Here is a 24027-nt window from a genome sequence, read left to right as displayed (position 1 = left end):
TTCTGACCCAACATTTATATGATATTGAAAGACAAGATCTATACTCTTTGGCTAATAGAACTTGTTCCCCCATAGTTATGCTACTTCACCTTAAGCTATTTCTGTAAAGAATATACAGGCTCATAAGAGCATTCATATGTGCAGTATTCAAAATGTTTTGCCGCTAGCCATACTCCAGGGCAGTTTTGTTTGTTTGTCAGGGCATCAAGATAAAAGATTGGTAATCCTTGTTTATCAGATCAAGTTTAATATGTCACAGACTAGATGGCTATTTTTCTTCCTAATTGTCATGCATGTAAGAGATCAACTAATTACCTGTATTAGTTTAATTAGAGAAATAGTATCTTTTGTGTCCTGTTACTCTTATTCCATGTTTTAACCTAAACAGGTCTTATGGCCATAATGAAGTGTTCATTGTTGGTATAAATACCCTTGGTATAAATAAAATGTAGAAGAGCTCTCTTGTACACTGGATTTCTAACCAGAACTATAAACAGAACTATAATTAAAGTTCTTCAATGAGTGAGGCAGGTATCTATATACTGCACTTCAAATTTTGATTTATACTCAATTTTAATCAGATTGTTACTTTTTCATAGGCTCTGGTTTACCCAAAACTGAGTGGATAACAAACCAAATACAGATTTATTGAATTTATTGAAAAAACACACACCAAAATTTCCATTTTTAAATACATTGAATAAAATGAAACATTGCTGGACTTTGTACTCCACTGCATTAATTGTTGTGCACCTCTATTTTCCCCCTTCCGTGTCATCCGTGGTACCTTCTACAGCACCTTCAGAAACCACTGGCTCCTCTGGATTAACTTTTGGATGAAGCTTTTCATACAGCTGTACCTGAAAATGTAATGGTCATAAATTCGCATGTATAAAAAAATCCTAGTTTTCTCTTTATGACCATAGTCCAGTGCAGAGTCAACTGCACTTAAGACCACTAATTTCAATGGTCTTAAGTGTAAAATCTGAGGCCAACGTGTATAACCTTGCTTGACTCCACTCCAGTAAATGGTGTGTGTGTGTTAAAATAAGACTTCTTAGATTACACTCTAGATTAGATCTTGCACATTCAAAAGCATTGTGTAGGCAAAAGCTACATACAGCTCTTGTGTGTGTACATTTGGCACCTGCCGTTAGATCCTATCTACTCATGCCATGAAGTAGAGCAAGGGAGTATATTAAAGGGTGACAAGCAAACAGGAATATATTTTGATGGAGCTGGTACTTCACATGAAGAATTTTTTTGGCAGAGGCCAATATGTTTCATGCTTCTAGTACATGCATGCTTCATAAAATGTCTGAGATTAGGTTCTGAATACATACAGGATATCTAGACGAGTGGACACTATCTGCCTATGAAATACGTATGAGAAAGACTTACAAAAGGATACTTACCCACTTAGATTTCCAAAACACAAAGTTGCCTATAAAGTCTTCTTTGCCAAAGAGAAGACTGCTTTCCACGGTTTGCTGAAATCCTCCTAGAAGATAGTTGGATTAACAACATGATCTCACACAAGGCAATTCAGTTCCAGCACAGATATGACCCACTCATGCTCACTCCCCTCTGGAGAGAATGGAATTTAGATGGAAAGATGGAATTTAGAAATTGCTCTATAGCTACTCAGCAATCTTATGTCATGTGAGGCAAAGAAGATTATTTCCAAAGCTATCTCCTTGCCATATGTAGGATATGATAAACTTGTTTCCAAGTAAAGGACTCCTGGATGGTTAAGTCCAATCAAAGGAGGCTATGGGGCGCAGCGCTCATCTCGCTTTTCAGGCTGAGGAAGCTGTCGTTTGTCCACAGCTTTCCGGGTCATGTGGCCAGCATGACTAAACCACTTCTGGCGCAATGGGACACTGTGACAGAAGCCAGAGCGCACAGGAACACAATTTACCTGCCCACCACAGCGTACCTATTTATTTACTTGCACTAGTGTGCTTTTGAACTACTAGGTTTCCAGGACTAACATGCTAGAACAGTGTTGCTCAAAGAGTGAGCTGGAACCAACCAGTGGGCCTGGAACTACTTTCAGGGGGGCCTCAGCCTGCTCACTGAATCCTTACTCCCTTGCCCTACCTTGCCCCACCATTCTTTCTACTATGTCATACTAGTAACATGGACTCAGCTACACAGCTGCAAATAAAACGCTTTAAGTGCAATATATAATATGACACAAAATGGCAATGGTGAGCTTTATGGAAAATTCATTGTTTGTTTTTCCTTTCTTCCTAGTTTTATTTTCCCCCATACTATATTTGTGTACCTCATGGAAGTTGCTCACCTCCGAGGCCTTAGAACTCAGCTTTGAAAATCTGCTTTTAACTTAGCAATTCTAAAGGAGTTTGAGATAGAAACAGAAGCAGTTCATCTGTTGACTTCTGAGGTGAACGTTCAGGTGTGTCTTTTATGTTTCCTCAATTTCTTATTGAGAATTATTGGGTTTTGTCACTGTGCTGCATCTTGCGATGTGGGGGGAGTAGCTGCTCCCTCACAACAAAGTATATCTTAAGAAATCTGCTTAGTCCTTTGTGCAGTGGTACTTTGGGTTAAGAACTTAATTCGTTCTCGAGGTCTGTTCTTAACCTGAAACTGTTCTTAACCTGAGGTACCAGGCTTAGCTAATGGGGCCTCCCACTGCTGCTGCGCTGCCAGAGCACGATTTCTGTTCTCATCCTGAAGCAAAGTTCTTAACCCAAGGTACTATTTCTGGGTTAGCGGAGTCTGTAATCTGAAGCGTCTGTAACCTGAAGCATCTGTAATCCGAGGTACCACTGTATTGGAGCTAGAGGGAGGAGCTGCTCCCCCTTCCCCTGGGTAAAGAATGGTAAGAAACAACATTCCATTTTCTTGGATCAACATGCCTCTTTTTTGGCCTAAATGATGTCAAAGCACAAATGATGGCATTAGTAGAGGAAGGGTCATAGAAGCTTCCATAATGGTGAGGAGGTGGCGTTTGACATCAGATCTACCTCTCCAAAATGAGAGCTCTCTCTCCAGAAAGGGACATACAGTACACTCCCAGGAACTAAATCATCTATTCAAATATGATCTCCATTCCAGTGGGTAACTTCTTAACAGTCCTGTTTTCAAAATAATCAAAATATTTTGACTACACTTGGGTCAGGATAAATTTTGAACATGTTATCATGGATGCAGCTCCCTGAATACTTTACATGCATGTTTTGCTTCATTAAAGATATATAGCAATACAAATTCAAATGAGCTTCAGACTGCGGATTTCTATGCTTTAATCAAAGCTTAATCAAAACTAGAAAAAATATTACCTGTCATTGCACTTACGATGGCTCCCACAATGAATGTGATCAAAGTTCCTAATGTACTAAAGTACAGATAGGACAGCGAGTACCAATACTCCTGAAGAAAAGTTCTGAAAAGGGGGAAAAACATTTCCTTCCAAAATTATGCTGTATTGATATCCAAAAAAATTAGCTTAAGCTTACTGTACTTTAAACTGACAAAGGCTGCAATCCTATATACAGTTACTGGAGAGTAAGCCCCACTGAACTCAGTAGGACTTATTTCTGCACAGACATATATAGGATTGAACAGTCAGCATGTAAACTTAAAGAGATAGTACAGATACTGGCACAACGCTTTAATTTTCTGTTCTATGGGTAAGTAACAAGCACACCTTTGAGTGGAGGCGAAGGATATAAATTTAATAAATAATAACTAAAATAAATAAATAACCCAAACATCATCTAATGAAACTGATTAGCAAAAGCCTCCAGACAGACAAAAAAAGCCTCAAGTAAATTTGGTTAAACTAGTTATTTTGAAGATAATCTTAAAGCATTAATATGCCGGTGGACAAAGGGACATTATTCCAGCAAATAAGCCCTCATTGTTTAATTAGAATATAGTCCCACATTCAGTTTATCATTTCATTTCACATTTAATGCTTTTGCTTTCCCAAAGGAAGTCCTAAGACGCCAACAAGAGCTTGATAAAACACTCTGTGTAAAAAAAATAAATCAAATATGAAACATCATTCAATTGATGATTCAAACATCAATTATATCTAACATATAATTGAAGTCTTATGCATACCTTTGAGCAGGTGTAGTATGCACAGTGGTAGTTAATGGCGTGGTGAGAGTAATATTGTATTTCCGACAGCCTGCTGTTGAAAGGTGTAATGGCAATGTTTTGTCGCGAGAGGGAGGGTACTTGATAGCCCCAAATCCAACCCATAATGTAATAATAAATCCACACAAGAGACCTGAAAATGCACCCTGAGAAGTAGAAAATTACACACAATGTAAACTCAACATGAACATGCCAACTCTATGATTCTATTATTCTAATAGAGACAAATCCTTTCAAAAAGGGTTCTGACTCTAATGTTTAAAATCAAATACAGGATTCCTGGAGCCTAGTGTTTGGGCACCCGTTTTTTAAACTCATTCTGCTACAGTCATTTAGGATTTAAAGAATTTTGTTATTTCTTTGTCATGACTGTAACACATATGTAGCCAGACTATGTAAGGGTAGTTGAAATAAGACGTTAACTCTATTTCCTCTTTCGAATGCTTCATTTCATTCTTCATCTCAATATCTCCATCAGCATTTTGATCAGGGGGATGACAGCATTCATTTCACTTTTTTTTTATTCTGGGGTGCTTAAGACATCACCTCAAACCATTATACATGAAGTCAAGAATCTAGGCTTACAGACTTTCTCTTCCCTAGAGTACAACCGTTTCCTGTCTCCTATCCTCATTAATGCCAAACCATACCTTGCTGGATAAGACAAAATGGCAAGCAATGGTTTGTCTCAAAGTAGGGTAGGCAGCAAGGAATCATTACAAACCAGAAGACAAGAGGAGGAGAGTGAATGAGCACTGTGCTCCTGAATGCCTGTTGACAGAATGCAAAAACCATAGCTTTGCATTATGCGTGAACAAATCATGTGTGCTTGTAAAGTTACTAAATAATGAAGGCACTATAAATACTCTGTGGACTGCTAAAATATCAAAGTATAAAATGAGCTCTCTTATACCATTGCATATTAACAAGCAGAAGACAAAAGAATTACTTACTGTTGGATTTGCAAAAGGTAAAAGCATGCCCAAAGAAAATATTCCCAAAAGAGGTCCACCAAGTATTCCAAAAATACTGAGCGCAGCCTGAAAGATGGAACAAAATCAAGGTGGTTAGTAAATACAGGGACTAGCAAAAACAAAAAGTAAATTAGCAAAAAGTATAAGTTCTGTTTTTCTTTCACCCTGCTTTGAAGTTCATTTGACTATGGAAGGGCTTTTTAGGAGAGGCCCTTCAAAAAGATACAGCTCCAAGAAACCTGCCATTTCAGGTGATGGCGAAGCTTGACACATCAGCAGCGACACTCCCCCCCCCCCTTTTTCTCACTGTTTTAAAACCAGCAGCTCTGCTGACAGTTTTGGCAGTGCAGGTGCTTAGCTCAGGCCACTGCCCCTCTTCCTTCCTCTGAGAGTCAGAACGCAACCCCTTAGCCACTGAACTTGCCAGCAGAGCACTTAATGAGGAATATAGAATATATAATTAGATTCACAAAATCTAAGCAAATTCTTCTAAAAACTAGAAGTCTAAGAATAACCGTTAAATGCTTACCTGTAACAAACCACCCATCTTGGATGCCACGCCAGCCATGGCAAGGCACACGGCACCAAAAAGCAGGTCTAAATGAATAAATTTATGGAAAGTTTATATGGTTTATTCATATATGTAACAGACTGATAAGTTTAAGATTTATTTAAGACGTTCTGCCTTCTAATAAAAAAATCATAGACAGTGAGTATATTAGAGTTTGCCACTAGGAATTACCAAAATTATGATTATTATTTTTTTAAAAGACACCAACAAAAAATGTTAGATACTGGTTTAATTATATGATTATCATGCATAAAAATGGAAATCCTATGTTATATCCTATGTTATAATGGATGATAATAATTTACTGTACATTGGGTATGGCTAACTTGCAGCCTATTTATGGCCCAGCATTTTGGCTGCTGTATTGGCAATTTTAGGTGGACTCCTTTTTTCTGAGCATCAGGTGGCCCTGTGCCGCCCCATAGCTGCAGTGGAAATACAACAGGCATCGCATGAAGCTGTAGGCAGCACAGGCACCAAGAGAGAGTATAGGGCAAACAAGTAGATGGGCTGGGACAAAGCTCTACCACATTTCACAGCAGAAACAATGACATAATCTCTTGGGGCCTATCCTCTGCATGCCAAATAAATAAGCTTTTATCAGAGAGAAACCACTGTGTAACCTAAGCAGAGAAAGAGGTAGGTTACATTAGCATGTCAGCTGCCACTTCTATTTTGAAAAGTTATAAAGTCCTTTTCCTTTGGTCAACTTTTGGAGCCCACAACCACCAGAATTCTTCATAAGGCTAAGTGTTCTGCAAATCAGAGGGACAGGTTGGTCTGGTTTGTTGTTGTTGTTTAGTCGTTTAGTCGTGTCCGACTCTTCGTGACCCCATGGACCAGAGAACGCCAGGCACCTCTGTCCTCCACTGCCTCCCGCAGTTTGGTCAAACTCATGCTGGTAACCTCGAAAACACTATCCAACCATCTCGTCCTCTGCCGTCCCCTTCTCCTTGTGCCCTCCATCTTTCCCAACATCAGGGTCTTCTCCAGGGAGTCTTCTCTTCTCATGAGGTGGCCAAAGTACTGGAGCCTCAGCTTCACAATCTGTCCTTCCAGTGAGCACTCAGGGTTGATTTCCTTCAGTATGAAGAGGTTTGATCTTCTTGCAGTCCATGGGACTTTCAAGAGTCTCCTCCAGCACCATAATTCAAAAGCATCAATTCTTCGGCGATCAGCCTTCTTTATGGTCCAGCTCTCACTTCCATACATCACTACTGGGAAAATCATAGCTTTAACTATACGAACCTTTGTTGGCAAGGTGATGTCTCTACTTCTCAAGATGCTGTCTAGGCCTGTCATTGCCCTTCTCCCAAGAAGCAGGCGTCTTTTAATTTCGTGGCTGCTGTCACCATCTGCAGTGATCATTGAGCCCAAGAAAGTAAAATCTCTCACTACCTCCATTTCTTCCCCTTCTATTTGCCAGGAGGTGATGGGACCAGTGGCCATGATCTTCGTTTTTTTGATGTTGAGCTTCAGACCATATTTTGCGCTCTCCTCTTTCACCCTCATTAAAAGGTTCTTTAATTCCTCCTCACTTTCTGCCATCAAGGTTGTGTCATCTGCATATCTGAGGTTGTTGATATTTCTTCCGGCAATCTTAATTCCGGCTAGGGATTCATCCAGCCCAGCCTTTCGCATGATGAATTCTGCATATAAGTTAAATAAGCAGGGAGACAAAATACAGCCTTGTCGTACTTCTTTCCCAATTTTGAACCAATCAGTTGTTCCATATCCAGTTCTAACTGTAGCTTCTTGTCCCACATAGAGATTTCTCAGGAGACAGATGAGGTGATCTGGCACTCCCATTTCTTTAAGAACTTGCCATAGTTTGCCGTGGTCGACCAGTCAAAGGCTTTTGCATAGTCAATGAAGCAGAAGTAGATGTCTTTCTGGAACTCTCTAGCTTTCTCCATAATCCAGCGCATGTTTGCAATTTGGTCTCTGGTTCCTCTGCCTCTTCTAAATCCAGCTTGCACTTCTGGGAGTTCTCGGTCCACATACTGCTTGAGCCTTCCTTGTAGAATTTTAAGCATAACCTTGCTAGCGTGTGAAATGAGTGCAATTGTGCGGTAGTTGGAGCATTCTTTGGCACTGCCCTTCTTTGGGATTGGGATGTAGACTGATCTTCTCCAATCTTCTGGCCACTGCTGAGTTTTCCAAACTTGCTGGCATATTGAGTGTAGCACCTTAACAGCATCATCTTTTAAAATTTTAAATAGTTCAGCTGGAATACCATCACTTCCACTGGCCTTGTTATTTGCAGTGCTTTCTAAGGCCCATTTGACTTCACTTTCCAGGATGTCTGGCTCAAGGTCAGCAACCACACTACCTGGGGTATACGAGACATCCATTTCTTTCTGGTATAATTCCTCTGTGTATTCTTGCCACCTCTTCTTGATGTCTTCTGCTTCTGTTAGGTCCTTTCCACTTTTGTCCTTTATTATGGAAATCTTTGTACGAAATGTTCCTTTCATATCTCCAATTTTCTTGAACAGATCTCTGGTTCTTCCCATTCTATTGCTTTCCTCTATTTCTTTGCATTGCTCGTTTAAGAAGGTCTTCTTGTCTCTCCTTGCTATTCTTTGGAAATCTGCATTCAATTTCCTGTATCTTTCACCATCTCCCTCGCATTTTGCTTGCCTTCTCTCCCCCGCTATTTGTAAGGCCTTATTGGACAGCCACTTTGCTTTCTTGCATTTCCTTTTCATTGGGATGGTTTTCGTTGCTGCCTCCTATATAATGTTACGAGCCTCCATCCATAGTTCTTCAGGCATTCTGTCCACCAAATCTAAATCCTTAAACCTGTTCCTCACTTCCACTGTGTATTCATAAGGGATTTGACTTAGATTGTATCTTACCGGCCCAGTGGTTTTTCCTACTTTCTTCAGTTTAAGCTTGAATTTTGCTATAAGAAGCTGATGATCTGAGCCACAGTCAGCTCCAGGTCTTGTTTTTGCTGACTGTATAGAGCTTCTCCATCTTTGGCTGCAGAGAATATAATCAATCTGATTTCGATGCTGCCCATCTGGTGATGTCCATGTGTAGAGTCGTCTCTTGTGTTGTTGGAAAAGCGTGTTTGTGATGACCAGCTTGTTCTCTTGACAGAACTCTATTAGCCTTTGCCCTGCTTCGTTTTGATCTCCAAGGCCAAACTTGCCAGTTGTTCCTTTTATTTCTTGACTCCCTACTTTAGCATTCCAATCCCCTATAATGAGAAGAACATCCTTCTTTGGTGTCACTTCTATAAGGTCTTGTAAGTCTTCATAGAATTGGTAAATTTCAGTTTCTTCAGCACAAGTAGTTGGTGCATAAACTTGGATTACTGTGATGTTAAAAGGTCTGCCTTGGATTCGTATCGAGATCATTCTATCATTTTTGAGATTGCATCCCAGTACAGCTTTCGCCACTCTTTTGTTGACTATGAGGGCCACTCCATTTCTTTTACGGGTTTCTTGCCCACAGTAGTAGATATGATGGTCATCCGAACTGAATTCACCCATTCCCGTCCATTTTAGTTCACTGATGCCCAGGATGTCAATATTTATTCTTGCCATCTCATTTTTGACCACCTCCAACTTACCCAGGTTCATGGTTCTTACATTCCAGGTTCCTATACAATATTTTTCTTTACAGCATTGGACTTTCCTTTCGCTTCCAGGCATATCCGCAACTGAGTGTCCTTTCGGCTTTGGCCCAGCCGCTTCATCAGCTCTGGATCTACTTGTACTTGCCCTCCGCTCTTCCCCAGTAGCATGTTGGACGCCTTCCGACCTGAGGGGCTCATCTTCCAGCGTCATATCTTTTATATGCCTGTTGTCTTTGTCCATGGAGTTTTCTTGGCAGGGATACTGGAGTGGCTTGCCGGTTCCTCCTCCAGGTGGATCACGTTTGGTCAAAACTCTCCACTATGACCTGTTCATCTTGGGTGCCCTGCTCGGCATAGTTCATAGCTTCTCTGAGTTCTTCAAGCCCCTTCGCCACGGCAAGGCAGTGATCCATTAAGGGGGGTTGGTCTGGTACTAAAGCAATAATGTCTGCATCGGTTGAAATTGCATTTCTGCTGTGTAGTCTGAGAAGGGGTATGGCTATGGTCTGACTGTGGGGGCTTGTCATGAAGAGTGTGTGCACTTCAGAATTGTAACACTGGGTAAAAAGGTAAAGGACCGCTGGACGGTTAAGTCCAGTCAAAGGTGACTATGGGATTGCTGTGCTCATCTCGCATTTTAGGCTGAGGAAGCTGGCGTTTGTCCACAGCTTTCCAGGCCATATGGCCAGCATGACTAAACTGCTTCTTGAGCAACGGAACACCGTGACAGAAACCAGAGTGCATGGAAATGTTGTTTACCTTCCCACCGCAGCTTTTGAACTGCTAGGTTGACAGGAGCTGGGACAGAGGAATGGGAGCTCACCCCGTTGCGGGGATTTGAACCACCAACCTTCTGATCAGCAAGCCCAAGTGGCTCAGTGGGTTACCACAATAGAGAGGTGGAGTCAAATGCTGGTGAAGAATAATGGAGCACAGCAGCCAATGTAACTTCTCATTCTCAAGCCAACAGATCCTCTATTCATTGGGGCCAAGGCCACTTTTACAATACCCACTTCAACAGGCAAGCCCTGGAGGTTGGTCGTGGATCAATGCAACCCTTGACCCTTACTGTACACGTTTCATTGTATACAGTTTGCGACTGATGCAGGTCCATAATTCTAATCAGTTGCTTTTTGTACAGTATTTCTGTCTGGCTCCTTGAGACTTCCTGATGCAACTGTCATGATACTGTCTAAAGTAAATTATAGTGGAAAGCTAGAGTGGCTTAACAGTTAGAGATGTAAGAGGTTTAGGAGACCTAGGCCCAAAACTCACCACTATCTTAAATATAAAAAAATATATGTAAAACAATCAGGGTGGGGAACCTGTGGCCCTCCAATGTTGTGGGACTATAGCTCTCATCATCCCTAATTACTGGTCATGTTTTCTGGGACTGATGGGAGTTGGAGTTAAACAACATCTGAAGGGCCATAGGCCACTTATCTCTGCTCTAAACAATCACTGTGCAAAATTGTATGTAAACAAGCCTACAAAGAGCAGATGGAAGACACAGACCCATTTCACTTGTCACATTGAACTATAGATTTACAAAACTATGGTTTAACATGCAGCATGCTGGCACACACTAAGTTCTTGCTCTACTCTGTTCCTCCACTGGTCCTGTCATGGTGTTGGTAAATAAGACAAAGTCTGCCCTGACATGATGTCCAAACCAGAAACAAAGGGTGGCTTATTCCACATAGCTGTTCAATGAGTCTCCTTTATTACACATTTGAAGTCATTTTTCCATTTGGATTTTAGTGTTTTATTCTATATACAAGGCATAATTCTATATAGCAATGAGACAGCTGCATTTACAAACAGTTTTATTATGTCTAAGCCTCACTCAGATTTTTTAATGTATCTTAACTTCTACAGTTAATGAGAAAAAATGGGATTTTTTTATTTAAAAACATAAAATATCACATACAAACTTACTCATTCCTATGGAAATCCATGACATGCTTGTGTCAGACATCTTAAAATGAGGTCTAATGAGGTCTTCAATTGTTACAGCAGCTAATGCATTGATGCTGGATGACACTGTACTAAAGAATATAAAATTAAAATTTTCTGAGGTTTGCATTTGTGTTGTGGTTGCACAAATATTTTAAAACTGATACAATTTTGGGAGCAGTGGGGAGGAACAAAACTTGAGCTACGACAGAAACATTGTCCCAGTACAATTCACAAAGTGGTAATGGCTTTTCAGCGTATTCTCAGTCTGTCATCTGTATTTATGAAAGCTTGATGAGAGCTTTTCCTGCCACTGAGCCCAATGTGTGCTAAAAGTGGTAAGACTTTCCTACATTAGCCACTTGGTGAGCTGGTCATTTGCAGTAACAATCCATGACAAAACAAAAAAAATTCCTTCCAGTAGCACCTTAAAGACCAACTAAGTCAGTTCTTGGTATGAGCTTTCGTGTGCATGCACACTTCTTCAGATCTGAGCTTTCGTGTGCATGCACACTTCTTCAGATCTGGTATCTGAAGAAGTGTGCATGCACACGAAAGCTCATACCAAGAACTGACTTAGTTGGTCTTTAAGGTGCTACTGGAAGGAATTTTTTTTGTTTTGACTATGGCAGACCAACACGGCTACCTATCTGTAACTGAATCCATGACAAGGTACTCATGCCAAGTCACAGAGCTAATATACCCAAAAGCACCACAGTGCCAGTGAGGCTGTGATGAGGCAACTAAGTCCGCTCACCCGTCTTGGTGCGGCGGCATTGCGGGATGGCAGAGGCTCCACAAAGGAACTGGAACAGCGGTGCCCTTTCCGGTAGGCGGTGGGAGCTTAAGTTCTTAACTATTAGGTTCTTAACCAGAGGTACCACTATACATATGATTGAGAGCCACACTGCATGTTATATCATGATGCTATCCATTTTTGCCATCCAATGAAGCTGAATGTTGAACGATTCAGGACAGACAAAAGTGAAACTATGAAATTCACTACCACCTGATGGAGCGAAGGCCACCAACTTGGATGACTTTAACAGGGGACTGGACTAACGGAGGATATGACTGTTTATGGCTACTGACCTCGACAGCTACATTCTACTTCCACCATTGGAGGAGGTGCTGGAAACCACAGGAGGGGCGAGTGCTGTTGCACTCAGGTCCTGCCTGCATGTTTCCCATTAGATATGTGGCTGGCTACTTTAAGTCAGGATGCTGGACTAGAGGGATCTTTGGCTCGTTTTGCATTAATGAACGTTTTGCTGTTTTAACTTTAAACAGCAACTGTGAGGAAGGTCAATCAGCTTTCCTCCGGTGCCAAATAGCAGATTTTAATCAGGCCTGCAGTACTGAGGGAAAGGGTTAAACTCACTTCTTACAGTTCCACTTGAGCTCCCTTCACAACTGCTATTGAATATTTTTTTTCAAATGCAATATCAAACTGTGTGTTCAGCATAATGCTTAGTTTGGCCAGAGAGACATTGATTTATCATTTTAAAAATTGGCTGAAAGTCGCCAGTAACTTTCTAGAATCTAGACCTAGGGTTGCTTAAAAATGACCTGGATGTTCCACTGAAACTCACCTTAATGTCCCACTGTAGGTCCCAGCCACAAAAAGTCCTGGAACTCCTGGATAGTCACCCAAAATCTCCAACACAAAATACGGCATGAGCTGGAAAAAATTCACCATTGATAAATAGTAAACTTTTTTGATTTGAAGTTTAGAAACTCAATCATGGTTTGAAATAAAAATCTAACTTGAAATTATTTAGGTTTGTGCATGTCCTTGTAACACTGAACACACACACACTCCATTGATTATTAAACATAGTACACTAGGTTGGGAGAAGTACCCTTTGTTTGCTGAGAATGATTTGTTACTCCAGCTAAGTTCCATGTAAACCCTTTGAGAAAGGTGGTAGCTTCAGGGCAAAATGTACACTGGCTACCAAACACAGAGGACACCTTGGCATTTTGGGTGCTTCCTACCCAAACACTACTGTGGCTGAGATTCACAGGATGTGGCACTATGTGCTTACAGTCTGAGCATATTCTCTGCCATAACAAGGAGGACTGAGGCACAGCTGGAGTGGCCCAGGCATTGAAAAAGCTTGGTGGGGCTGGCATACAGACCACTTGAAAGGCTTCCTAGTTTTCTCTGTGGGCTTAGAAGCCCATTTTAAAAGGGATGTGATCACTTGCAGCTGAAAGAAGTGAGGGAGGCAAGACCACCGAGTGAATTCAAGCACTAAAGATAAAGGGCACTAAAGCACTAAAGATAAAGGGACCAGAGGAGTTATGGAGAGCATGTAGAAAGCAAGGAAGAGGGGAAAACGCAGGTGAACTGGGAGAAAAAGTACAAGGAGAAACAGGTATGAGCTCAAAGCAGAGTAATAAGAAGAAGCGAGAAACATATTTGAACTGGAGGAAGAGGCAGCAGAGGGAAAAGTTACAGAAAAAAATCTAATAACATATCCCTGCTTTGGACAAATAGGAGAGACCAGATCCATGAGTAGATGCCTCACAAGCCAAATAGGCAAGTAATTGAACTGAACCAACCTGGCTGCATAAACATATATTATTTCTTTCTACAGAAGATGCATATTTGAAATTCCTGCTCTGTTTGGGAATGAGAAGGTTCCTTGCTTCATGATTTTATTATATCTGCCTTTCAAGTAAAGTGGCAGTTTTCCTTGTCCCTCACAATCATAACTTGCTAATTATGTTATCTTTCCAAAAGGCCTTCTTAAAACTTAGTTACATGGAAGATAAATATGAGTCTGATCTATTCTGTGTGTACCGGTAACTCTTTCACTTGACAGTAATACTAAACCTGATCTGGTGCTGCCACAAAGCCTGAAGTCCATGGATCACAATCCTTGTATATGGAGTACATTGAGAGTCCACTGAATACTGCAGAACTAAGAGTTAGACAAAGTCCCATAAGATTTAAATAAAGAGAGCTGTAAGAAAATGTTAGAAAAGTAGGTTAAAGAAGCATTGTTCTTGCTGAAATTATATGAAAACAGAGGTTCACTGGGGTCCCTTCCAACTCTACGATACTATGAACACAGCTGCAAATGCATCATGCCTAAGGCACAAGGTAATCCCTACAAATTAATGCACACCACCAAATGTTTGGACAACTTTGCTGTATCCAGTAGGACTACCTTCGAAATTCTCTTCCTGATTTAGAAGGTATTTCATGGATTGGCAAGACTACAGTTTATTGCTAAACCAAACACTGATATCTAATTTCACTTTATCATTTTGCAAAGTAGAAACGTAAATACCTTTAAGAGGCTTTTAGCAAATATGCAACTTAGTATGGCCTTAATAGACTCAGCAAAGCAGATTCAGCAAAATGGCAAAGTACTCAATAATCACTTTCCCTAACCGGAAACCAGCTTCTGTTTGCAAATCAGTAAGAGCTGATCAACAGTGGAACAGATTCCCACAAGAGGTGGTGGACTCTCCTTCCTTGGAGATTTTTAAGCAGAGGTTGGGTAACCATCTGTCATGGATGCTTTTGATAGGATTCCTGCATTGCAGGGGCTTGAACTAGATTGGCCCTTGGATCTCTTCCAACTCTAAGGTTCTATGATCACTTTTCTGGGTGAGGTCCATGCAAAAAAAAAAAAAAAAAAAAGATATTGCATGGGAAATAAATCACATATCCAGCACCCATAAGTTGAAACACAGATCAAACAATCCTCACAGGCAGGAGCACATGAGGAATCCGCTAGTGCACCTGAGAATATTTGGACTGAAAGAATGGATTTACAATATGTAGTCTTACAGTTTTGCATGAAGTCTTGATTTGCAAGCAAGGTACCGTTGAACCTGAGACTGATTTACTCCATATATGCCAAGCCAAGTGAAACTGCCGCCAATGGTAACTGTCCACACAGTATGCCTTTGCAGAGGGCTTAGGTTAAAGCTAAGAGGAAAAAGGCATATAAAAGTAATGTGCAAGTTCTGACATGGAAAAAAAATGAAGAATTCAGTGGAGGAAAGGGGGAATGTTAGAACATTGAATGAAATTCCTCTATTTGATAGCCTGTGCTCTACTGATTTCAGAGCTCTGACATCAATATAGCCAGAAGGGGGTGGGTTTGCTGTGGGAGGGCCATAGCCTTCCCAGTCCATTGACATGATTGCAAACAAGGAGAGATTTATGCCAACCCAGGAGCTGGCATAAATCAATTCCTTTCATTTTTCCTGCCATTAAGAACAATGGGAAGGATACAGGTTTCCTCCCAAAAAAAGTGGAAATAGGATAGAAGATTCCAAATATGCACCTCTATCAGAAAGAGCAGGAGCATGAGGCAGGATGAAAGGTCTTCAGTTCCCCCATCACCAATCCAATAGGACTGAAGTCTTAAGCAAGTATGTATTTCAAATTTATAAGCTTAACCATTAATTTGCTGTTCTAATACCACTCTGAGATCGATATTTTATCAAGGGAGTTACTTTCTCTTGAGTTGTCCACCCACTGAAATGTAAATTCCCAAACTTTTCAAAACCTTTAAGAATGTCCTGGGTAGCATACTAAGGAAACACTTACTCCCAGAGTTTTAGTCTTCCTCCATGACGAGCATCATCCATAATAGCAGTAAATCCTCCTTTAATTACTAAAGTTCGAAAAATCACGGCTAGAAACCCACTTATCATCAGTATAAACTGGAAAACATCCGTCCAAACCACTGCTTTTAGGCCACCCTATACAGGAAAAGCAGATGCAGTATATGTTAAAAAAAAGTCAGTTCTGTCTGTATAGATATATGCACATATATTTGCGCATAGATGTTCTATCATGCTGCATTATGTTACTGTTACAGTGGTACCTCTAGTTACGAACTTAATTAGTTCCGGAGGTCCGTTCTTAACCTAAAACTGTTCTTAACTAGAGGCGTGCTTTCGCTAATGGGGCCTCTTGCCGCTGCTGCGCCGCCAGCACACAATTTCCTTTCTCATCCTGGGCAAAGTTCTCAACTCGAGGTAACTCTTCAAGGTTAGCGGCGTTTGTAACCTGGAGCGTTTGTAGCCTGAGGTGTTTGTAACTCAAGGTACCACTGTATTTATTGTTTGTAAGCCGCTTTGGGATTCATTTGAATACAATCAATCAATATACAAACATCTCAGGTGTCCTTGCTCAATAAATTTTAATTGTTCTCTTCTAAAGTTGTTAAGCTTAAGCATGTTTAAAGAGAGCCAGTGTGGTGTAGTGGTTAAGAGCGGTAGACTCGTAATCTGGGGAACCGAGTTCGCGTCTGCACGCCTCCACATGCAGCTGCTGGGTGACCTTGGGCCAGTCACACTTCTCTGAAGTCTCTCAGCCCCACTCACCTCACAGAGTGTTTGTTGTGGGGGAGGAGGGGAAAGGAGATTGTTAGCCGCTTTGAGACTCCTTTGGGTAGTGATAAAGTGGGATATCAAATCCAAACTCTTCTTAAATATTTAAGCTTAAGCTTAAACATTTATTTGCCCTCAGAAAAGGAAGTTTTAAAAAGTGCTGGACTTTGCTTGTATTTCAGCTGAAAATAAAACAATCTCAGCCATTGGCTGAGATTCAATTTGAAAAGAATATGAAAAGAAACATATTCTAAATTATATGTAAGATTCCTTTCTGACAGCATAGAACTAATATAGGGTGGGAGGGCAAGATAAATTTTCCATCTTAACTCCAAAGCATTGAAAAATTATCCTTTTTTTACCCAGTTACACAATGCGTTTCTTAACTTTTAAATCAGATCCAGGAACTAGATTTCCTTCTCTTTCCTTCAGTTTAATCTAGGAAATGGAATATTTGTACATAGGATTCTTACAGACAGGTGTTTATTGTGGGATCCTCGTGCACGGAAGTTTCCTAAAGCAACCACAGAACTTTGTTGGCATCAAAATGTCAGTCTGTATTCCTCCCCCATTTAATCCAGATTTACCCCTTCCATGGAAAATTTTTGAAGTTAAAAAACAACAACCCAACCCTGTCGCCAACAACTCACTTGCAATATTAAGCATCCTTCTAGAAACATCCAGAGATTCACATATTAGACATCTATGTAACTGATGCCATGATATACCCACACTACATTGCTGTGACATGGAGCTAGAGGTGTTGAATAGAAAATTCACAGCATCTCACCAAACAAAGCTTCTAAGCATTTTTTTCTGGAAAACATGAACTTTACAATATTATAAAACCAGTACTGTATGTGTTAGTAGCATAGCTTTGTAGATAAGCCCGGCTTACTAACCTCCAACGTTATTTTACAAGCCTGCTAAGAAAATTTAGACTCGTGATGTGGTGTAAAGTCACATGAAGCCACAACCTTGCTGAAAATTTGGACCTGGTCAGCACTTGGATAGGGGAGACCTCCTGGAAATCACTTGTATGCTCTTATCTCAGTGACCAGCACTGACGAGAAGGTAAAAAATGTGTCTTCTAGCAAGAATAATGGTAGAAGGGGGGTGGAGCAAATCACTGCAAGGAATTCATTGTACCCAAGGCCTCTAGGCAAGGTTGAATGCAAGGCTGATATAACATAAATACATAGATCATGAGAAATAGAATCCTATACCAAATCTGAAAGTAAAAGTTGGGATCGATTTGTTGATTTATAAAGCTTACAGGAACATCCAGGAACCACAATGTTTATTAAAGTGAACTGTTCACATACCAGAGTGCAATAGAAAGTGCAGACTATTCCTGTTGAAATAACAGACCCCCACAACTGAAATCCTGTAACTGAAAGGGAGGGAAAATACATAAATATTCTTTGAAACATTTCTAGGGATATGTGGTAAAACATTATTTATTTATTAATGCAAAGAAGACAAAACAATAAGTGCACATACAAATCTTCATGACATTTATGAATTTAAAGTTTGCTATAAACAAGAAATGTAAATACTACTTGGATGGTGAGTAGCAAGCATGCTTGAACTGTGGAAGGACATACCTGCCATACCTTAAGATCATCATTAGGAGGCCCTTCTCCAGGTTTCCCCTAAATAGGTGATGCAGGTGACCATAAGGGAAAAGTCCTACTAGGTGATGACATTCAGTCTAGTGCTCGTAGTTGGCCAGGCCAGGTATTGGGTCAAGGGTCCTAATAGCTCGGAAGGATCTCTTACTGGCAGCTGTGGCGCTTTTTCTGCTCTCCTCACTAGGACCTCAAGCAGCACTTTAGCAGAGGGAGAGCGGCTGTGCCACTTTTTAGTAGGAGTCTAATTTGACTGCCTGCCACTATGCTCTGCTCCATCTCCTGTCTTTCCCTGGGGGGGGGGGAGTGTGACTGCATGGGGGGGGGGTCTCCTCAAATCTGACCCTGGTGAGATTATAGAATGCCCTCATCAGTGAGACTCTCCTTAATTCTTCTCCCTTCTCTCACATTACAAAAGGACTAAAAGCTGCAATCCTGTACACACTGAGCTGGAAGTAAATCCCGCTGAATAGTGGGACCCAGAGCCAGGAGACCCACAGGACCTCACAGAGCCTCCAACCCCAACCCTACTATCCAGGGAGATATCTCACCAGGCCTGCCTCCAAGGAATGCCCTGGAAAGACCCTTGGAGTTGGTCTCCAGCAGCAGAGGGACCAGAGAGGGTCTCACACTCAAAAGCATCTGTGCCAGGGAGTTCAGGCTGAGGTAGTTGATCAGCAAAGGCTGGGAGTTAAGGTCTGCTACTTGCTGAAACAACATATGCCTTTCAGTTCATTACTCCTGCAACCTGAGTTCTGGTTGATCTTTTAGTGGATGACCTCTGCCTCACAGCTGTGCTTTTGGATTAAGTTTGACTCAGGACTCCACCTTTGTACTTGACCCCTGCTTCACTTTGACTTTGCTTAATGCTATTGTGCTTCGGGCCTGAGTCTGCAATGTGACCTGTTGTGTAGTCTTGTTCCAGACAACCTCAGGGCCTGAGACCTAACCCAGCTGGAGTAGGATAATGCCTCTGCAAATGATTAAAAGAATTTCATGAACAGCCAAACTATAAGAGTTATTATTTCAACTACCACATATATTTGAAATATTACATAAGGTGTATTGATTTCATTGTCTTATTATTCACATGCTACAGAATAAGCAAAATTTGACTCAAGCTTTTCACAAAGGTACTGGAGATTTCACACAAGTGAACCACCTAAGTCAACGTTAGTTTTATGTCCTTTGCTAATGGTTTTAAACAATGTGTTCACATTACCTTGACTCAAAGCCAGAGATGGAGAATATATAACAATTCCAGTGTATAATATCTGAGGAGATGAAATAAACACACATGTTAGATGTTCTTTCTCAGAATTATTTGTTCTACACCAGGGATGCCCTCCCTGCAAGGAGCAAGCACAAAAGCATCAGGTCCTGTTCAACAGCCCACACAGTGCTTAGGCAAAGAGGGGAGGGGAGTTGAAGAACATAACCAATCATAGAACACAAACAACAACATATACATACCATACATACTAACATTACTATTGTGGCTGAAACACTACCACCTCACAGTCCTTTGTGAAAAAGCACCAGTTTGATTTAAGTACCATGAAACAAACTGAGCAACATAAGATGAATGTAAAAACAACAACAACCTGATATTTCAAAATAATTGTCAGTATACTGTGAAAAGTACATGATGATTACACGTTTTAAGTGAGCATTTTGCCAACATAAACTCCTGTATCACTGAAATAAGTGTGCAAACAAAATGAGCGAGTCCAGTTCTTAGTCGCATTTGTTCATGCAACGCGAGACACTTTTGGCTCACACAGACTTTTGCTCCGTCTCTGCACTATTTATTTATGTATTATATTTATAGGTAACCAATGCAGTAAAAAACACACATAGCAAGAATAACAAAGAAAAAAATAGGTGAAATTGCTTACAAAAATGTATATAGTAGGGGAAATTCACACAAAAATGCAGTGCATAGTTAAACTACAGGAGACAGTGGTGGCCACTAAATTTCAATGACTTTTTTAAAGATAGCTAGACAAATTCATGGAGAATCAGGCTATCACCTGCCAATATCCACAATGGCTGTGTTCTACCTCCGCTCTCAGAGGCAGTATGTCTCTGAATACCAGCTGCTGTGAAGAGCCGGTAGGCAGAGTGCTATTAAACTGAGGTCCTGCTTGCAGACTTCCCATAGGCATCTGACTGGTCACTGTGAGAAAAAGACTAGATGTCCCATTTGCCTTAACCAGCAGAATCCCCTTATGTTCTTAGTATGGATAATCAATAAAAAAATCTGCTTTACTTACCGTTAAAATTATAAACATTACTGTTCCAAGCAAACGCATTTTTTTATTGTATCGAAGCTCCAAGTACTGTGAAAGAGACAAATTGCTTTTAGATACAAAACATACAAATTCATATGAATCTAGCTAATATGTAGAAATAGGACTGACACGATTCCTTTTTGGGGGGAGGTTTAAGACTGCAGTTCTATGCAGAGCTGCTCCGGAATGAGATCTTGGTGAACTCCCTGTTAAATATCTATATGAACAGACTTTTATCAGTGACATTCTATGCAAAGTTGAAGCTGTCCCAGAAACTCCAGCGGGTACAGAATGCTGCAGCGAGGCTCCTCACGGGGTCTCTGCCATGGGAGCATATTCACCCAGTGCTTTTCAAGCTGCACTGGCTCCCGGTGGAGTACAGGGTCAGATTTAAGGTGCTGCTTTTGACCTTTAAAGCCCTTCACGGCCTAGGACCCTCGTACCTCTGGGACCGCCTCTCCTGGTATGCCCCACGGAGAGCCTCAAGGTCCATGAATAACAACACCCTAGTGGTCCCGGGCCCTAAGGAAGTTAGATTGGCTTTGACCAGAGCCAGGGCCTTTTCAACTCTGGCTCCGGCCTGGTGGAACGCTCTGCCTCATGAGACCAGGGCCCTGCAGGATCTGATTTCTTTCCGCAGGGCCTGTAAGACAGAGTTGTTCCGCCTGGCCTTTGGCTTGGAGCCAGTTTGATTCCCTCCCTTCCCCCCCTCCCTCTCTTTTTCCCCCTTCTTTTCCTTCTCCTCCTGCGATGAGGCTACATTTTAATATTTTAATGTTCCATTATTTTAATTGTTGTGTTTTATTTTTGTTTTTAAGTTTGTAATCATTCATCTTGTTTTTATTATTGCTTGTAAGCCGCTCTGAGCCCGGCCTTGGCTGGGGAGGGCGGGGTATAAATAAAAAAATTATTATTATTATTATTATTAAAGTTACTGAGAGAGCTTCTCAATAGCTAAAAACAGCTCCTGGGAATGGAGGCACTACAGATCAGGGAAAGGGAATGAGAGGAGAGGGTCAAACACCCTCCGTGATCTGCATAGCAGCAGTGTGCTGTTAAGTCGCTGTTGTATTTAGAGCCTCACCAGTTCTTTCCCCTCCTTGAGCAAAATGCACTCCTGTTGCCCATCAGCCAATTGGCAGTTGGAAGCGCATCTTGCTCTAGTGAAGGAACACCAGGAGCTTATTTTAAGCTCCTGATAGTTTGTTTGATGCCCCACCCTTATGCACCCACCATGCCTGATGTAATATATGACTTAGATGTAGGGGGGGTGGACATGGCTTCCCCAAATGAGGCCTGGACAAATTTGTGACACAGTCTTATTCAGTAAAAGAATAAAAGCTTTACTGAGTTAAAATAAACTTGTTTGCAAACAACAGCATAGTGAACAGAAGCTTAAACTAGCTTCAGAGCATACACAGAGTATCCATTGAGCACAGGCTTCACAGAGCACAGGCTCCACCACACAGACACAGACTCTCTAGGCTCCACACTGAGTCTGCAGATACAGTGGTACCTCAAGTTACATACGCTTCAGGTTACAGACTCCGCTAACCCAGAAATATTACCTCAGGTTAAGAACTTTGCTTCAGGATGAGAACAGAAATCGTGCTCCGGCAGCGCAGTGGCAGCAGGAGGCCCCATTAGCTAAAGTGGTGCTTCAGGTTAAGAACAGTTTCAGGTTAAGAACGGACCTCCGGAACGAATTAAGAACTTAACCCGAAGTACCACTGTACAATATTTATACAGAGAATGAGTCATCCTCAAGATGAGTCACAGGAGCCAACTGACGCTTCGCAGGTAAGATTCACCTTCTGTTGTGTGGGCAGGGCGGTCCCTCCCCTTACCTGGCCGATCACCTGGCAACACCTCCCCAGGCAGGATTGGGCGATTGGCTGAGGTAGGCAGAGACCTCCAGGTAGCCAGCCTGGGGAGGGTGAAGCCAGCCCGAACTACCGGGAGCCGCACTGAGATCCAGGGGGGGGGGGGCTGCACGCAACCATGCAAAAGGAATTTAATGTGGGGAGCAGTCATTCTGCAGCTTTTCATCATTTCCAACATTGACTTGACATCTTTCCGCAGGGCCTGCAAGACAGAGCTGTTCCACCTGGCCTTTGGTCAGGGCGCAGCCTGACTTCCTCCTTTGGCAATCTTTACAAAACTTTAGTTTATGGTTGCCATCAATTTTGATTTTAATTCATTTTTATAATGTTTTATAATGTTGTACTGTTTTAGTGTTGTTAGCCGCCCTGAGCCCGGCTTCGGCTGGGGAGGGCGGGATATAAATAAAATTTATTATTATTAATTATTATTTCTAGACTCCTTTACTGCTTCTGCTCTCAAATACCTTTGTCACATGACAGTTTGATCTAAAGGATGGAGGTTCCCTCCCCCTGTTCTAGTTAAGTGAGTTTCAAAGATGACCCTGGAGTGGCTTCATGGCTAGAGAATATGACTGCTTTTTATTTAAGAAAGTGGAGCCAGAAAAACAACAGATGGAACAGAGGAAAAGAAAGAAATAGCATTTCCATACTACCAATTTCAAGGGTTTAACGCATGTTCCCCATGCTCAGTTCATCATCAGCGGCTCTGCTTTGAAACTGTGACTCCTAGTAGGCAGGAACAGGAACAGAGCTCTCTCTGTGAAATACTGTACCTTGTCCATTGAGATTTGCCAGATCCAATTCTGAATGGTTTTCGTTGACTAGTAACTTGCTGGATAGTCCCCTGATTTATTTTTAAAGGCCTTAGGGGTATTTGCTACGGGTATCGTATGTTGTTAGGCTAACCTGGCGGGTTTTATTCATACAGTCCTGGGAGGAGATGCTAAAAGTCTGCTTACCTCATAGGTGCTGATGATATGCAGCCGGTAGTAGACAGGTAGGAACACTTCGGCAGACATCAGCACCATAATGGTATAGGCGAAAACAAAGAGAATAAAAGCGACCCCAAAGCGATAGATCTCAGCTGGGGTCCCCAGCACCGTCACCGCTGACATAAAGCTGGCTGTGAGGGACAATGCAACTGGCCAACAAGTTAGACTGCGGCCAGCCATCAGATAGTCATTCTGAGATTTGTATACTCCCTTGGTGGCAAAGAAAATGCCGATTATTGCAGAGAAGACCAACATGGCTATAAAGACGACATAATCAAAGAAACCAAAGCGTTCAGCTAGTACTTCGGGGTCAAGAAGCGGTGGGGGGGAAGGTGTTGCCATCATGGGGCTCAAATGGGAGGCAGCAGAAAGGCAGAGTGGGTTGGAGAAATAAGCATCTGAGCTGTGGATCTCGTTACCGTGGTAACAACGGTGCATTGGGTTCCTTAAAGCCACAAACCTCTTCTAAGCCCAACGGCTGACTGTAATGCCGTCCTGTATGCCATGCACTAACTTCATGCTTTCCAACAGGGCCTACCTCAGAATAGCCCCCCAGCACAACCCTAAATCAAACTCAAAATCTAAGCCTAACACTATGGGAAAGGTGGCACTTGTTTGGAGCTCCCTGCTCATCAA

The 24027-nt window shown here is 41.6% G+C and overlaps 1 protein-coding gene across 2 annotated transcripts; it reads right to left on the bottom strand.

Moving 5' to 3' along the window:
* Positions 1–554: 554 nt before the first annotated feature.
* On the bottom strand, positions 555–23904 carry LOC310825302 (sodium-coupled monocarboxylate transporter 1-like). 2 transcript variants are annotated; one of them, XM_083698671.1, is made up of 15 exons: positions 23359–23904; positions 20499–20564; positions 19445–19496; positions 17917–17984; positions 15804–15958; positions 15036–15176; positions 14070–14157; positions 12820–12908; positions 11210–11319; positions 5641–5708; positions 5091–5177; positions 4099–4283; positions 3312–3415; positions 1416–1501; positions 555–860 (listed from the first exon to the last, which is right to left on the bottom strand). In XM_083698671.1, the coding sequence occupies exons 1-15, from the start codon at positions 23827–23829 to the stop codon at positions 756–758; spliced, it is 1875 nt and encodes a 624-aa protein (XP_083554797.1). In that variant the 5' UTR covers positions 23830–23904; the 3' UTR covers positions 555–755. The 2 variants fall into 2 exon arrangements, with proteins under 2 accessions (XP_083554797.1, XP_083554796.1); XM_083698670.1 differs by having other exon boundaries at positions 14070–14199; positions 23359–23898.
* Between the last annotated feature and the right edge of the window lie 123 nt (positions 23905–24027).

This window comes from Podarcis gaigeae (assembly GCF_964106915.1).
Source record: "Podarcis gaigeae genome assembly, chromosome: 10".
In the NCBI taxonomy this organism is placed as follows: Eukaryota; Metazoa; Chordata; class Lepidosauria; order Squamata; family Lacertidae; genus Podarcis; species Podarcis gaigeae.
This window is presented reverse-complemented; position numbering and strand designations above follow the sequence as displayed.